Here is a 17,046-nt window from a genome sequence, read left to right on the forward strand (position 1 = left end):
AAAAAAAAAAAAAAAAAAAAAAAAAAAACAATGTGAGTATATTATTTAGGGATATTTTTTATTTTGTTGTTATTGTTTGAGACAGGGTTGATCTCTCTCTCTCTCTCTCTCTCTCTCTCTCTCTCTCTCTCTCTCTCTCTCCTCTCCCTCTCTCCCTGGCTATCCTAGAACTCATTATATAGACTAGGCTGGCCTCCAACTCATGGAGATCTGCCTGTCTTTACTTCTAAGTGCTGGGATTAAAGGCGAGTACCGCCACATGTGTTGTATTATCTATTAAACATATGATTAAAATAAAATCAAATGACAAGAGATAGTTCTGAATTCTTTGGATAGTAGCACTTGACTGCTCTTTCTGAGTTAAGAGCCGACTGTGCACATATCTTGTAAGAAGTTGCCCGGCTTGTCTGCCTTTCACGTCGTAACTAACCCACCTCCAGCTCCTGGAAAGCCCTAACCTGACCGCAGTACAGACACCATCCTGCTGGTCCAGACCAGTAGTTGCCATTCCGACACTATCGATCCCTCCCCCTGTTGTAGATTTACTCGAAGCCCACGCACAGTTAGTCAACATCCCACAATGTATTTAAGGCTGTGGCAGAGGTAAACCCACTCTGTCAATCTCTGGAAGGACTCCTGGGCCCACAGAGACAGCAGGGCCCCGGGAGCCTCTCCCACCCTGCGCAGTCTCCCAAGCTTCACACAGATCTAAACAGGACATGGAGCAGGGGAGAGACAGTACAGTTCTGCAGGACAGCAGAGTCGGGCATGGGATTAGGTGGAGGAACATGGTAGGTAATAGAGTCTGAGACAGCGAGGACCGAGGACCGGATGCAGGAAGGCCAGGGTGAGGCTTACCTCCCGCAGCTTTTCCTGGGCCTCAGCTAGGGCTGCTTGCTTCTCCTGAAGCTGGGCCATGGCGGCGTTCATTCGGATCCGCTTGGGCTCTACCACTCGATACAGACGCCCGTACAACTGTGGGAAGATAGTTATTGGGGACTTCCATCAATCATCAACCCACTCACCCGCCAGCCCACTCACCCGCCAGCCCACTCACCCACCAGCCCACTCACCCGCCAGCCCACTCACCCGCCAGCCCACTCACCCAACCCCCTTCCTTCCCCTCTGCACCTGGCACACACACACACACACACACACACACACACACACCAGCTTCCGCAGGCCCACCTTCTCCCACCCTCTCCCTTCCCACTCACTTCTACCATCACCTACCTCCATGGCCCGCACCCACATGCAGAGGGACTTAGCAGCCAGGGAGACTCTGCCAATGATGTCAGGCTGGAAGTCGGGCTGGGCGCAGTAGGCCCCGATTTTCTTCAACACCTTATCTGAGATGTTGTCTTTATCAAAGTTGATCAGTGACTTGATGAAGTTCTGCTCCCCTGCGGACATTCTGAGGCCTCAGCCAGACAGCCGGATCCTGGTCTCCTCACTCAGCTTTTTTTTTTTTTTTTTTTTGGCTTTTCGAGACAGGGTTTCTCTGTGTAGCCCTGGCTGTCCTGGAGCTCACTCTGTAGACCAGGCTGGCCTCAAACTCAGAAACCCACATGCCTCTGCCTCCCAAGTGCTGGGATTAAAGACGTGTGCCACCACGCCCGGCTCTCACTCAGCTTTACCACACAGCTCCTCATTGCTTCTCAGTTCCCAAGGCCAAGACATTTGACCCCTTATAATCTTGCTCCTTCCTATGGTGTTCTCTCAGCCCCCAGGGCCTCCTCAGTCTCCCCAGCCTGGTCTCCTAGTCCCTTAACAAACTCAGTTAAACCACCCAACATTCTTTCTATGTGCTTTGCACTTTCTTAGGGGCAAAAGCTGCCTTTGGGTGGGGGAGAGGGTGCGGGGGGGGGGAGCTACATTCTGCTATGGGAACCCAAAATAGAGTCCAGAGGCTAGAGAGATGGCTCAGTCTGTAAAGTGCTTACAACACAAGCATCGAGACATGAATTCAATCTCGAACACTTAAAAAAAAAAGCCAGGCATGGTCCCAAGTACCTAGAATCCCAGAATTGGGGGAGGCAGACAGGAGAAGCTCGGGAGTGCCCTGGTCAGTCACCCTAGGTGATCAGTGAACCCCAGATCTCAGTCAGATTCCCTGTCTCATATACCACATGCATGCATACACACACACACACACACACACAAGCATACACATACAGGCTCACCCCCTACAATGCACGTATCTGCACTCACACACAGAGAAAGGGTAAAGGAGTGAGACAGAGCCTACCAAAGAGAAACTGAGACAGAGAGGAGAGTCATTTCTCATTTTCTGTTCTTGTCCCCACGGGGACGAAGGCATCTGGCTCTTGCCATGCATTCTAATGGCTTCAGATCAATGTTCTTTTGATTGTGTGAGAAGCCAGCTACTGCCCTGTCCTCCTAAAGAATTCTAATGCATATTTAGGTCTTCGCTCCCTCCTAAGCCCTGCGCTCCCGAGGGTCTCTGCAGCACTTCCCTGAAGGTCTGATGCCCTACATTATATCAATAAACACCAGACAAGTGGAAGTCTTTTCTCATAATGCCCTCGGCTTACCTAACTGCCGCTTTGCTTCTGCCCACGTGGGCTCATTGCCTCGAAGAATCATGACGGCCTGCATTACAATTTCCACCTGCGCAGGGGGTCGTCCATAGGACTTGATCTCACCTATGTCCTTCTTGTTCAGAGACTCTAGGGCCTGAGTAAAGGGACTGACTCAGAGAACTCAGATGGCAAGATGGGTCCTTCCTGGACACGGCCCAACTGAGGTGTCACCTTCCCCTCCAACTTCCCCAGAGATTCCCGGGGTCAAAGAAGGCTGGCCCCATCCCTATTCCTGGCACCAACTAGTGCCAGCCTCTGGTACCCGCATGGCTTCTTCAAGGGCGGGCAATGCCTCCTCTAGATCCTTCTGGGCATTGTCGGCCAGCGCCTGGCACTTGACCTCCTCAACAGCAATTTTCTCACTATTGGCAGTGACGGCCTAGACACGGAAAGAAGAGAAATGGTTCTGTCTGTGTCCTGAGCAGAGGTGGGAGGCATAGGGCTGGTGAGAAGGAAGACTGGGAAAAGCAAGGATGCTGGGCAGGAAGGCTCTTCCGGGGGCTCTGGAGGCACGGGCTGCGGGGTGGCGCAGGACCTTCTGCTGCTCATCCGCTTCCCGCTTCTGCTGCACAATGATAACCAGGTACTCTTCACACTGCTTCTGGAACTCAGCCACTTTTTTCTTGGCGTCCTCTAGCTCCAAGGACATCACTTCGACTTTCTCCCTAGTTTCATCAATCTTGAACAATCCAGTTCGAAGCTTATTGGCTTGGTCCAGCAGCTCCTGCCGCTTTTCTCCCAGAAGCCTGCGGAGGAGACTCCGAGGTAGGAGGTGTGTGTCCTGCAGAATCTTCCTTTCTCTGACATCTCGGTCCCTCTCTCTCTTTTCTCACTCCCTGCCCTCTCATACAGGTACATAGGCTGGTCAGATCTTTTTTCCAACAAATTCCCCACAGGTCTTACTACTCTGATTTATTCTCTAGACCATGCTTGAAACCAGCTTGTTAAATAGCATTTTGACACTCTGCTTCCTCTACCTGGGGCCCTTTCACCGCTCACAGGTGCGGCAGGTGGCTGGACCACAATGGTCCAGAAAACATGAACCTGCCCAAGGGGACAAGTGAGCCCCACTTTTGCCTCTCTCTGTGCAGGAATTAATGGGGGCATAGTCTTGTTACATTTCTATTGTTTAAAAAGAAGCTAGAAATCTGGATTTTTTTAAAAAGAAAGATATGGGTATTTCCTGCTGAACTAAAGGGTTTACCAAAATGTTTGGAAAATAGAAAAGAACAGAATATTGGCATGTCCAGGAAGGCTGGGCCGGTATATGACTCTAAAATAGTGCCTAGCACATAGTAAGTGCTTAAAATTATATGATAAATGGGTGAATTGATGTTGATTATCAATCTTACAAATTGACTGATTACTTATGTATTTATTTAGAGGCAGGGTTTCTCTGTATAGCCCTGGCTGTTTTAGAAATCCACCTGTAGACCATGCCAGCCTTGAACTCAGATTTGCCTGTCTCTGACTCCAGAGTGTTAGGATTAAAGGTATGTGACACTACTGCCTGGCACAAATTGCTCCCCCCCCCAGTACTGATTAAAATACCCAATCCTGGTAGATGTAGGGGGTCATGCATGTGACCCCAGCACTACAGAGGCTGAGGTAGAAGGATTGCTATGAATTTGAGGCTGGTGTCAGCTACATAGTGAGTTCAAAGCCAGGCTGGGCTATATGTGCGAAATATTGTCTCAAGAGAAGTCAAGTAAGAAAACATCCTTTATAATCAGCCAGTGACAGTGTGCTACATAGCTTGGCTAAGCTGAGGAATGGACAGATACACAGGAAAAACAGCCTGGACTTTGGTCCCTGAATCAGAACTGGGACTGAAACCTTAACCTGTAGGATCTGATTCCAGCTCCAAGTACACAGTGTAGGATTAAGCTAAATTCTAGGACATACAGTCATTTTGGGGGGAACTGCTTTGTTTGTGAGGAAATCTGCCCACACATTTGGTGTTCAAACTGAAACACTGGGTTAGATATGAGAGTAGAAAAACACACTTCAAATTTTCTGGGTTTTTACCTGCTTTGCTTGTTTATACTTTTTCATTTTGGTTGTATTTTGCTTTGCGGTTAAGGTTTCCTATAGTCTAAGCTGGCCTTGAACTAGAGCCCCCAGTGGGCCTTGAACTAGAGATCCTCCTGCTTCTGCCTTCCCAGTGCTGAGATTACACCATAGGCCACCATTGTGAGGTTTATGCTGTGGTAGGAACACAAAGCTAGCATGCTGTGTGTGGTAATGCTAGCCCTGTTTACATGTGTGGTTTTAATTTGATTGACTGACTGATTGATTGACTGACTGATTGATTGACTGACTGATTGACTGACTGATTGATTGACTGACTGATTGATTGACTGACTGATTGATTGATTTTGAGACAGGGTCTTACCAGGTAGCGATGTCTGGCCCAGAACTCATGCTGTAGACCGGACTGGCCTTGGACTCTCAGGGATCCCCCTGCCTCTGCCTCCTGAGAGCATGGGAGCAAGGGCATGAGCCACCATTCCCAGCCCTTGTGCATTTTTGAGATAGGGTCCTGATATGTAGCCAGGCTGTCCTTGAATTCATAATTCTCCCATGTGAGCCTTCCTAGTATGGGGAGTCTACAGGCATGTGTCACCTTACCTACCCATTTCACAGGAATGGCCAGTCGAGGGGACATTAGAGGGGGAGAGGAGAGGATTACAAAGGTTATAATAAACTCCATGTAAACTGTGGTCTGAAAACCACAGGACATGTCCAGGACATATGGACAGACAGGGTATAGGTGGTATTAGAGCCTGGGGGACAGACAAGACCAGGGAGGGACTCTAGGAAAGGCCTTCTCAACAGGAGTGAGTTCCTCCTCTAATTCACTTCCAGGAATGACTAAGACCCTCTGTGCCCCTCCACCCCCCCCTACATTGCCCACAGCCTCCAGCCTGTCCCCTGGGCCAGATCCAGGAGATTTTCCAGGCTATCACTTCACCAATCAGCATCTTCCAAAGACACCAACACCCCAGCCCTCCGGGTTACTCGGCTTTCGTACTTTTTATATCCAGACACGAGCTCCAGGTAGTTTGTGGGTGTGACGTAGTTGTATCTCCGCAGTTCCAACAGCATCTTCTGGGAATACTGAGCCACTGACCAGTGCATGGTGACAAAGATTTGGGCCACTTTCCTGTGGATCTGAAGCCAATAATACAGGAGATCAGGGTGTGGAGCAGCAATGAAGGGGAGTGTGGACGTGTCAGAGGGAAGACTTACATTCTCCTGAGTCCCCAAGTCCACTCCTATAATGTACTTCTCAGCCACCTCTAGCAAGGCCTCTCGGGGCCACTCTGAGAACCAGTTGATGGTTGTACAGTTTACTAAGGCTGGGTACTGGCGAATCCAATTCCTAGGAAGAAGTCAGGGAGAGTTACTCACAATGCCTTTAGCTTTCCAACAATACATGTCCATCTGCTTTGCGGTGACCCAAGGGCCTATCGGCTCCTCCCTCCGGATTGACCTCCTCAGAGATAGATAGCTCAGCATAACATTGAGACCCGGTCTCAGATCAAAAAGGCCCAGATCCACCGTTTCTGGATGTTTATCTTGAGCAAGGAGTATCTAACGTTCTCAGACACCAGCTTCCTCATCTCTAGCAGGAGATTAACAGTATACGCTCCCAGAACTCGGGAGGCAGAGGCAGGTGGATTTCTGAGTTTGAGGCCAGCCTGGTCTACAAAGTGAGTTCCAGGACAGCTAGGGCTATACAGAGAAACCCTGTCTCGAAAAACAAAAACAAACAAACAAAAAAGTATATGCTAAGGTTGTTAGGAATTCAATGACGTAACCCAAGAAGAATGCCGGGCACGGCACCCTGACTGTGGTAAATAAAATATACTACACACCATAAATAAAAACATAAGCTGGGCAGTGGTGGCGCACACCTTTAATCCCAGCACTTGGGAGGCAGAAGCAGGCGGATTTCTGAGTTTGAGGCCAGCCTGGTCTACAAAGTGAATTTCAGGACAGCCAGGGCTATACAGAGAAACCCTGTCTCGAAAAACCAAATAGATAAATAAATAAATAAATAAATAAATAAGATAAAATAAAACATAAGCAAAACGGCAACCCACGTTACCTCTCCATCTGCTCTGCCTGCTTCCTATGTTTATGTTGGTTAGATTTTATTTTTTTAAGACAGGGCATCACATATACAGATATTATACGTAGTCACCCTGGCTACTCTCGTGCTTGCTCTGTAGCCGGGACTGGTCTAAGATTTACACCAGTCCTCTTGCTTTGGCCACCTATGTCCTGAGGTCATAGGTGTGCACTGCCCCACTGGACCTCTTCCTTCCGGTTTCCGTTGTCCTGAAATATCTAGTCATACTGAGAATGAGTAAAAAAACATTTTTTTTTTTGGTGTATACATACTGTCAATTCTATTCATCTTAAGAAAAAAGAAAACTTGTCATATGCTACAATATGGATGAACCTCAAGGACATCATAGAGTGAAGGAAGTGCGTCACAAAAGGATAAATACTGCACCATTCATGCACAAGGCCATCGACAGCTGTCAGAGAGAGGTGGAAAGCAGGAAGGTCCTTTCTGGAAGCTGGGGGAGGGGAATTGTTCTTTCCTGGGAAAAGACTGAGTCTGGGAAGATGAAAAGGCTCTGGTGGGCTATTGCAGAACAATGTGGGCAACACCCCTAAACTGTGGAGGGAGTCACATGGCATGCACTAACTTCCAAAGAACACAGAAAGCCAAAAACCGAGGGGGGAGCCTGTGGGGAGCCGGTCCACTCAGGAAGCATCACCTGAAGGGATCTCCCACGGGACTTAGACAGAGCACAATGTGCAGGTTGTTCCGCACACGCTCTATGAGGTATGCGAAGAGGCTGTCCGAGGATTCTGGTATCTGCTCTGCCCGGGCCTGGTCTATGATGTGGTTCTGGATCTGTTCAGAAAACACACTGTATCAGAGGGCTGAAGTTCTCACCGCAGTATCAGCCGGAAAGTAGGCTAGGCTGACAGACTGGAGTGGGATTTAAAGCAACCCCGCCCAGGGAGGCCTCTCAGGGGATGACTGATGAGAAACAGGCCTTCAGCCTCACAGGGACTGATCTGGGAGGTTGGGGATGCTACAGAAACAGATGTGGAATCTGTGGGATTCTGGTGGTTTGTTAGGAAAACCAAAGAACCAACTCAGTACTGAAGGAACTGCACCTCTTCAAATTCGTCAGACTTGTAGAGATTGGGGACTTCGCCGGAGCTAAGGATGTTGTTGATGTCTTCCAAAAAGGATTCATCAGCTATTTGGGTGTCGACGAAAAGGAAAGACGTGGTCTGGAGTTCTACCCCTGCCTGCCGATACAGGCGCTTGATATCTGGCCAAACAAGTGAAGGGCGAAGGAAAAGACTTACTTCAGACTCCCCATCCTGAGCCTCTGAGTTGGAGGACCCTCCCACAGCCATAAGCACTCCCAGCACACAAAGGCCAGGGCCAGTAACTCAAGCAGCTTATCTTTCATCCTGAAACCTCTGCCCATTTCAGGAACCCGGCCTTACCGTCTCGGAACTCCTGTTTGCGGTAGTGCTTGGTGACCTCGATCTGGAACGTGTCATACTCGCAGATGGAAGACGCCAAGCGGGCCAGGCTCTGCCTCCCACTGCCCCCGATCCCCACCAACAGCATGTTGCCTCGGGGCTGTCCAATCACACGCACGATCCGAGTGACTGGGGAGTGAGTGGGGTGAGGGTAATGCTCTGGGTGAATAAATCCAAGCAATTTCTAGGCCCTGGGCTAGAAAACCTCTGAGGCTGAATTAGAGAAGTCAAGAAGTAAGAGTGGAGAGGGTGGTGCCTAAGGCCCTGATGGCAACTCAGCATTTAACCTGCACCTTGCCATTTAACACTCTTGTGGATAGGTGTGGTACTGTAGGCTTGTAATCCCAGGGAGAGGATTCACAAGTCACAAGTTTAAGACCGGCTTGCTCTAACCAGCGATTTGCATGCAGGGCTACATAGCAATACCCTGTCTCAAAACCAAAATGAATAAATAAATAAGCCACACTGGTTGGACCTGAAAGGAAAACGACGTCTAGAAACTTGATTTGGGAATGACCTTCGAGGGGAAACCAAGGTTGGAAAATAGAAGGGCGGGAGGCAGCAAGCACTCACTGTGTTCGATGGCCTCTCGGAAGAGCACCAGCTGCATTGGCACAACAGAAGGGGACAGATTGTACTCATTCAGGGCTGTCTCCATGGCTGTCTTCAATACTGTCAGGTCCACCAGGTCTTCATAGACCTTGGGCTCCTTCAGGAAGTCCCCTAGGTCACAGGAGAAGGTCATCAGCATCCCCAATGGCTGGTCCTCCCCAGAGGCCCCTCAGGGCCATTAGCCCCATGCCCTGACCTTCTAACCCCAACCTCCTAAGGCCCAACCGCACCCCAGCTCCTGGCTCACCAAAGATGGGAGGGCGTTTGTTGGGACAGAGATGATGAAACGTGAGGTCAAAGAAGGTACCGAGTTTGTCACTTAAGATGCCCATAAAGGCTTCCATGTCTGTTGCATCGACCAGTCTGTCAGAGAAGACTCTGTTGGAAAATATTTGGGGTGGATCTCAAGAAGAGGACAGTCCTGGGGAAGTGAAGTCAAATCAGAGGTGAAGGCCGGAGTTGAGACAAGGCTGGGGGTTGGGGGGCCAGTCTGGCCAGGACACCTAGACATGTCACCTGAAACACTCATGAATCCAGAGTCTGGTGATGCTGGCTTTGGTATCATGGAAGTCCTTGTTGGCTCTAAGCATGCCCTGGAAGACCTGGAAAGTTGAAGCAATCACTGAAGTGGAGGGAGGAAAGAGATTCTTTGCAGAAGATCCGAAGGCAAGGGCAGAATGTGCAGCATTTCAGGTCGGGGTGACTTTAGGCATGTGCTTTGCTGTGGAATCCTATTTTCTTTGCTTTTTTTGTTTTTGTTTTTCGAGACAGGGTTTCTCTGTGTAGCCCTGTCTATCCTGGAACTCACTCTGTAGACCAGGCTGGCCTCGAACTCAGAAATCTGCATGCCTCTGCTTCCCAAGTGCTGGGATTAAAGGCATGCACCACCACTGCCCGGCAAATCCTATTTTCTTAAAGATTAAAAAGATTATGTGTATGTTATGTGTATTTTGAACATACATTGTGTGTGTTATGTGTGTATGAACATGTGTGTGTTATGTGTGTATGAACATGTGTGTGTTATGTGTATGTACAAACATGTATGTGTGTAGGGGGGGTGACATATGTGCAGATGCCAAAAAGGGCCAGAAAAAGGCATTGAATTCCCCAAAGCTGAAGTTCCCAGAGGTTATGAGTCCCTCAGTATGGGTACAGGAGAGCAAATTCAGGCCTCTACAAAGCAGAAGCACCCAAGTGTGGTGGTACATGCCTCAATCCCAGCACCCAAGCAGGAGCGAGTGTATCACTGTGCTATGCGTTTGGGGATAGCCTGGTCTACAAGGAGAGTTCCAAGACAGTCAGAGCTACACAGCGAGATTCTGTCTCAAACACAAACAAAAACAAACAACAACACAAACTGCAAACAAACTGAAGACCAGAAAGCAATGGCTGACTGACCCTCTATCTCCCCAGCCCCCTGCTATGGAATTTTTCCTCCTCCTCCTCCTCCTCCCCCCTCCTCCTTCCCTCCTCTTCTTCCTCCTCCCCTCCTCCTCCCCTCCTCCTTCCCTCCTCTTCTTCCTCCTCTTCTCCTCCTCTGCCTCCTCCTCCTTCTTCCTCCTTCTTTTTATTCATTTAGATCTATTTTATTCACATGAATGTTTTGCCTGCATGTATGTCTGCACCACATGCATGCCTGGTGCTTGAGGAAGTGGTGAGCCTCCACATAGGTCCTGGGAATCAAACCCTGGTCCCTTACAAGAACAAATGCTCTTAACCACTGAGCCACCTCTCCAGCCACTCTCCTTCTTTTTAAGAAGATCTATTTTTATTTTATGAGTCTTACATGTATGTCTCTGTGTCACATGTGTGCAGTGGAAGAGCTGGAGTTACATACAGTCATGAGTCTCACATAGGCACTGGCAGCAGAACCCAGGTCCAGCGTGGAGCCAGTGCTGTTCACCACTGAGCCATTTCTCTGGCCCTGCAATGGCGCTCCTAAGGCTTATTTTAAGAAGGAAATGCTGAGGAGGATGAGCTGGTCAGAGCAGGGGCTCAGGCTGGCGCTTACCTTGGAGATGTCCCGGAGGTTGAAGAGGTAATGGATCTTCGCAGGGGTGGGCAGGAAGCGCTGCACCACCGTATTGTAAACATCCAGAGTGGCCTCTGTCACCACGTTCCCAATGGGCTTAACCTCTTCTTCAAAGTCCTGAAGCTTCTGGTTGATCATGGTGCCAAAGATGCGGATGATCTGGGATTCCTAGAGAGAGGCCTCAACTCAAACGGGAGCCAGGGCCAGGACCAGTGTGGGGCAAATACAGAGCTCCCCTCATGAGCAGAAGTGGAGAGGCAGTAAGTAAATAAATAAATCACTAATTAAGAGAAATCGTGTTTTTATATAACTCTTAAAAATGAACACGTTATGCAGACTATCTGCAGTAAACACAAACATCCTCAATAAACATGGTGGGGACCGGGACCGCTGATGCCTTCCCATGTCTCAGGCTTCACTGTGGCTCTGTAATGCACGGTTACTGATCTGATATGTAACATTTGGGTATCTTGTTCATCAAGAACTTTTCACAGTCATTTTATTCTTTAAAGTTAATTTTATTTCTATGTACATGGCCTGTGTGTGCCACAGCATGTGTGGAGATCACAGGGCCAATCTGGGGAAGGAGCGTCTCTCTCCTCCAACCATGCGGGGCCACGGGGCCCGGGCCTTTACCTGCTGCCCATTCATTTTAACTTAAAGAAAATATTTAATCAAGAGTCAAGTGTAAGCCGGGCAATGGTGGCGCATGCCTTTAATCCCAGCACTCTGGAGGCGAGGCAGAGGCAGAGGCAGAGGCAGAGGCAGAGGCAGAGGCAGAGGCGGAGGCGGAGGCAGAGGCAGAGGCAGAGGCGGAGGCGGAGGCAGAGGCAGATCGATCTTTGTGAATTTGAGCACAGCCTGGTCCACAGAGTTCCAGGACAGCCAGGGCCAAGTGTGTAGTGATGTTCATGCTAGTGACACACACCTGCAGACTTGCCATTTGGGAAGCTGAGCTAGAAAGGGTTTAAAGCCATTCTGGACTACATTTAGTGAGATCCTGCCTCAAGAACTAAACAAACAAACAAACAAACAAACAAACAAAACAAATAAAGAATACTTCTCCTGACAGTGTTTTATTGGCTTATTTTGAGTCCCCTTACACTTGTATTCATCTCCCCCTAACCTTGGTGCCAGTTTTGGCTGTCAGCTTGGTAAGGTCCACCTCCCTGAGTTTGTTTCAGCCCCAGGCATTCTCTATGTGGCCATGGAGACCAAAGGCTCCACATTCCAGAGCCAGTAGGCCAAGCTTGAAAACCCTGCAGCTGTCCTGGCTCAATTGTCAAGGGTCCCACTGCTATGTGTCACAGCTCCCCGTATGCAACTCTGCTGGAGGCTCCGTGCCCTTGCTTGATCAGTCCCTCATTCTAAGAAACTAGAATGGTTTTGCCCAGTACAAGCCCTTCCAAAATCCCCATGGCCTCACCGTGGGAAAGGTCATATTGATAATGTTGAAACGACTCTGCAGCCTTGGGGAGATAACAGTCCGTCCTCCCCCTGGAGGGCCCATGGCAGCCATCAGGAACATGTCCTGGAGAGCAAAGACAAAGAAGGGAGAGAGACAGGTGGGACGGTGACAGACAGAGCGGGTAATGACACTTCAGCTTCACTTTGTGATAGCTAGGCCAGAGGACTCTGAATGTTTCCAGTAGAAATGGTGCATGCTGGGGGTGCATGATCTACATGCTGGCAGGCCGTGGGAGCCTTGAATCCCTGAACTTGGGAGACAGGGACAGGAGGATTTCTGTGAGTTCAAGAGACCAGCCTGATCTACATAGCATACATAGCAAGTTCCAGAACTATATAGAAAGACAACTCTGGAGAGAAAAAGGGGGTGGGGGTGGGGGTGGGGTGGGACAAGCAGTAAGATATTCTTAATCCCACAGGAGGAGAGTGAGGATGGAAGAGAGATGCCCCAGCTGTGGGAACGAGCTCAGTGAGGAGAGTTAAGGATGGGGTCAGTAACTTGGGAGCCAGAAAAGACAGGTCCTCCGAAAGGATCAGAGCACTCTTGTGTAGGGAGGAACTTAGGACTATGAGAGGGCATGGCCCGGGGGCCCAGCGGCTACAGGCGGGGACCAAAGCTCGTCTGGGGATGCTCACTCGGATGTGCTTGATGCTCTGCTTCATACGATCATACCAGAAGCCGTAGTCAATCCAGAGGCGAATCAGCTCCAGGGGCGGCTGGGACCCAAACATGTCCTTGGCAGGCATGTTTAGGTCATCCATAAAAGTAATCATGCTTTTGCCCCCAAATGGCACATACACACCCTTGGTCCGCTTTTCCACTCTGCTCTCAATGATGCTCTGCACATTGTTCGACGTGGTCTGGTGGGAAAGCATACGATCGATGTGAGGGGCACACCCCCCCCCAGAAAAATATGGGGTGAGCTGAGCACTTGAGTTCCAGGTGAGAGAAGATGGCAGGGCACTGGTGGTCCGAGCCCCTCCCGCCACGTACCTGTGCAGACATGTTGACAACGAGCACTGACCACTGGCTGGAGGGCAAGGACTGGAGAACACTCTGGGCTATGGAGGTCTTTCCAGTTCCCACAGGACCCACCAGTAAGACAGGATTCTGGTTGGCCACCAGGGTGCTCACTAGGTAGTTGTACCGCACAGTATCAACAGTAGGTACCATGATCTTATAGAAAGGGGCACTGGAGAAAGAAAGGAACCACATCTCAGGGACCATTGGCCTGCCCCAGTTCAGTTCTCACTTCCTCTTCCTCTTATTTATCTTCCTCTGGTGTTACCAAGGTCTAGTCACCAACCCACCCTTCTGGGTCTTCAGAGCGTGGCATTCTCCTTGAAGACCCTGTTCTGAGTCCTCCAGATCCAACTTCCTAAACCTTGTCATCTCTTCCTGGAATTGGCTTTCTTCTCTTTAGCTCACCCTGGCTTCTGGCCCCACCACTCTTGCCACATCTGCCACCAAGCCCTGCTCGCACCCTGGACCCTGCTCTCACTTGGGAGGATAACGCCAGCTCTTGGGGAGTTTCTCCTCAAATGATGTCCAAGTCCGCATCTTGGGGTTCACGTAGTATTCGTACACTGTGTCCTAAGAGAAAAGCACATGAGTCGGGACACCAGATGTTCCTCCAGCTTTTCCCAGCTGGAGCTGGGTCTCACAGACTGATGGGCAAAGAGGGTGGCACCAAAGTGCTATGTCAGGTGGAGTCTGAGGGCCAGAGATGCCCTGTAAGTCCTGCCGAAACTGGACATACAGGGTAGCTGGCTGGAAGGGCCCTGACCTTATTGGGGAAGGAGCCCTCGATTTCTCGAAGGTAACTGTCAATCTTCTTGCGTCCGTCCTCGTCCACAGAGGCACACACAGACCAGATCATGCTGAACACAAAGGTCATCTCCACCATAAAGGCGTAGTTCTCCACATCTGCTGGGTTCACCTGGGCGGAGAAGAGAAGAGGTTCAGCAGTTCAGAGTGGTAAATTGGCCTTAGAATAATCTCCGTTCCTCATGATACAGGAGCCACACCTATAAGGGATAGAAGGAACTAGTTTAGCATTTACCAGGAAAGGCAGAGAACCTACCTACTTTCTTCCTACCTGGTTCTGTGTGGGGACTTCATCTACAACCTACTCACTGATTTTTAGGTAACTCTGGGATTCACTGCAGTTGCTCACAGCTGCCTCTGGCTAAGTCATAACACAGCTGTCACCCGTGTCACCTGGCCAACCCAGGCTCACGCTGGAGGAGTACTCATGAGTGTTCAAGGAGACAGGCATGTGGTCACCTATATGTAACTGCAAAAAAAAAAAAAAAAAAAATTGGAGATGACCTAAACATCGATCAGTAGAGGAAGGGAAAGTAAAATGCAGGGTTTACCATGGAATAGTACACAGCAGCTGCTGTCCACCACAGCTGCAGTCTACAACAGCTGCAGTCTGCAACAGCTGGTACTCTACACCAGCTGCAGTCCACAACAGCTGCAGTCCACCACAGCTGCAGTCTACACCAGCTGCAGTCCACAACAGCTGTGGTCTACCAGACCTGCAGTCCACCACAGCTGCAGTCCACAGCAGCTGCAGCACACAATAGTTATAGTCCACAACAGCTACAGCCTACAGCAGCTGCAGTCCACAACACCTGTAGTCCACAACACCTGCAGTCTACCACAGCTAAAGTAAATGGCATGTGTCAGCTAAAGCAATGGTGTATGTCTGCACATGGCAATACACAACTCAATGTCATAGTTTTGGTTTGATGAGCAAGCATGCTGCCTGTGACGTGATCTATTTTTTTTTAATTTTTGTTTGTTTGTTTTGTTTTTGAGACAAGGTCTCTCTGTATAGCCCTGGCTGTCCTGGGACTTGCTATATAGACCAAGCTGGCCTCAAACTCACGTAGACTCCCCTGTGTCTGCCTCCTGTGTGCTGAGACTAAAGGCATACACCACCATGCACACAGCAATATCTTCCTAGACAGGACAGCACCTATGGATAGCTGTGGGGTTTTACGTCAACAAGCATTTCTGTTTGGTTGTTTTGTTTTGTTTTGTTTTGAGACAAGGTTTCACTGTATAGCCCTGGCTGGCCTGGAACTCCCCATGTGGACTCAGGTGGTTAGAAAACTCACAGAAATCCACCAGCCTCTGCCTTCCAAGCACTGAAATTAAGGTGTGCACCACCACCCCTGGCTGAGCACTTTAACGGACCTAGAATTATGCAAACAAGCATGCTTCAGTTGTTACTTCTGTGGAGGGGGAAAGAAACCAAGATCGGGAAGGAGGAGAGGAGCAAGCAGGCTCGGAAGCTGTGATGGCTTGGGCCTGCAATGCCAGCCTGAGAAGGCAAATCGGTCACAAGTTCAAGGCCCCACAGCCAGACCCTGTTTTAAAAAAAGGAGAAAGTAATACCTAATTAAAAATAAATAAATTCAATGACTATTTATACAATACAAATGTAGTTTTAGAGTTTGGCAATGTGGCTCATTGGTAAGCCCTTGCTTCAAGCCCATGAGAACCACATTCAGATGCTGAGCAGCCACATAAATGCCAGGTGGGTGTTGCAGCTCACTGACAGTCCGAGTGTTTAGAGGGGACAGGAGGCCACCCAGGCAAACTGGCCAGCTAGATTAGCTGAATCGAAAGACTTATTTACCTAGACATTTTTTTAAAAATAGAGACAGATTGAGGAAGAAACTTGACATCAACCTTTGGCCTCTCTACAAATTGTACCCACACGTGAAAACACGCACACAGCTACCTATCACACACACACACACACACACACACACACATACACACATACATGCACACACAGCTACATATCACATACACACATGCACACACAGCTACATATCACATACACACACACACATGCACACACACAGGTACATCACACACACACATATACATGCACACACAGCTACATATCACATATACACACACACACATGCACACACACAGGTACATCACACACACACACACACACATGCACACATACAGGTACATCACACACACACACACACACACACACACACACACACACACACACACGGCTCCGTTGATACAGTGCTTGCCGAGCAGGCTTCCCTGGGAAACAGCCCACCACCAGCATCCTTCTGCCATCCCTGACATATCACAGAGGTACAGGCAGAGTGGAGGAATTCTTGGTAACAGATTCTAGATAAGGCTGCTTTATAACTGCAGATAAACCGTGGCAAGCAGCGCATGTTTGCAGTCGGAGCGCTTGGGAGGCTGAGGTAAGAGACTTGTCATAGTTCACGGCTGGCCAGGAGTGCACAGAAAACATAAAGATAGGATTATAGGATTCTGTCCAATCCAGAATGATAAGAGCTGGCCTTATATCAACCCCTAAGCATCAAAATATAGGCAGGAGAGCATGTTGAGAATCTCTGGTTGGTTAGATGAGCCAGGGCTTTGATAGTGTCAACCACAACTCTCCTTTGAGGTCTGAGATTGCAAATACCTCCCCCAGGAGCCTGCTGCAGCCAGCAGATCCTTGCTCGCCACAACCATGTGTGAGCAACATTCAGTAATAAAAAAATGTAGGTGTGTCGGAAGAGATGCAACAGGACTTGGTGGAGTGTGCTACGCAGGCATTGGTCAGAGAAAAAGCCAATATTGCTGCCTACATTCTCTTCCTTTCCTTTCCTTTCCTTTCCTTTCCTTTCCTTTCCTTTCCTTTCCTTTCCTTTCCTTTCCTTTCCTTTCCTTTCCTTTCCTTTCCT

At 49.2% G+C, this 17,046-nt stretch overlaps 1 protein-coding gene across 1 annotated transcript in view; it reads right to left on the reverse strand.

Annotated features, from left to right (window-relative positions):
* The window catches only part of Dnah2 (dynein axonemal heavy chain 2), a 125,824-nt gene that overhangs the window by 25,111 nt on the left and 83,667 nt on the right, over window positions 1–17,046 (reverse strand). The window contains 19 exon segments of the mRNA XM_021213005.2: window positions 859–975; window positions 1,234–1,403; window positions 2,556–2,697; window positions 2,866–2,982; window positions 3,139–3,349; window positions 5,638–5,777; window positions 5,856–5,988; window positions 7,400–7,539; window positions 7,809–7,969; window positions 8,151–8,318; window positions 8,763–8,912; window positions 9,049–9,179; window positions 9,318–9,403; window positions 10,813–11,001; window positions 12,260–12,364; window positions 12,937–13,161; window positions 13,295–13,493; window positions 13,803–13,894; window positions 14,088–14,240. Coding sequence (XP_021068664.1) covers window positions 859–975; window positions 1,234–1,403; window positions 2,556–2,697; window positions 2,866–2,982; window positions 3,139–3,349; window positions 5,638–5,777; window positions 5,856–5,988; window positions 7,400–7,539; window positions 7,809–7,969; window positions 8,151–8,318; window positions 8,763–8,912; window positions 9,049–9,179; window positions 9,318–9,403; window positions 10,813–11,001; window positions 12,260–12,364; window positions 12,937–13,161; window positions 13,295–13,493; window positions 13,803–13,894; window positions 14,088–14,240 — 2,829 coding nt within the window.

This window comes from Mus pahari, chromosome 14 (genome assembly GCF_900095145.1).
Source record: "Mus pahari chromosome 14, PAHARI_EIJ_v1.1, whole genome shotgun sequence".
NCBI lineage: Eukaryota > Metazoa > Chordata > Mammalia > Rodentia > Muridae > Mus > Mus pahari.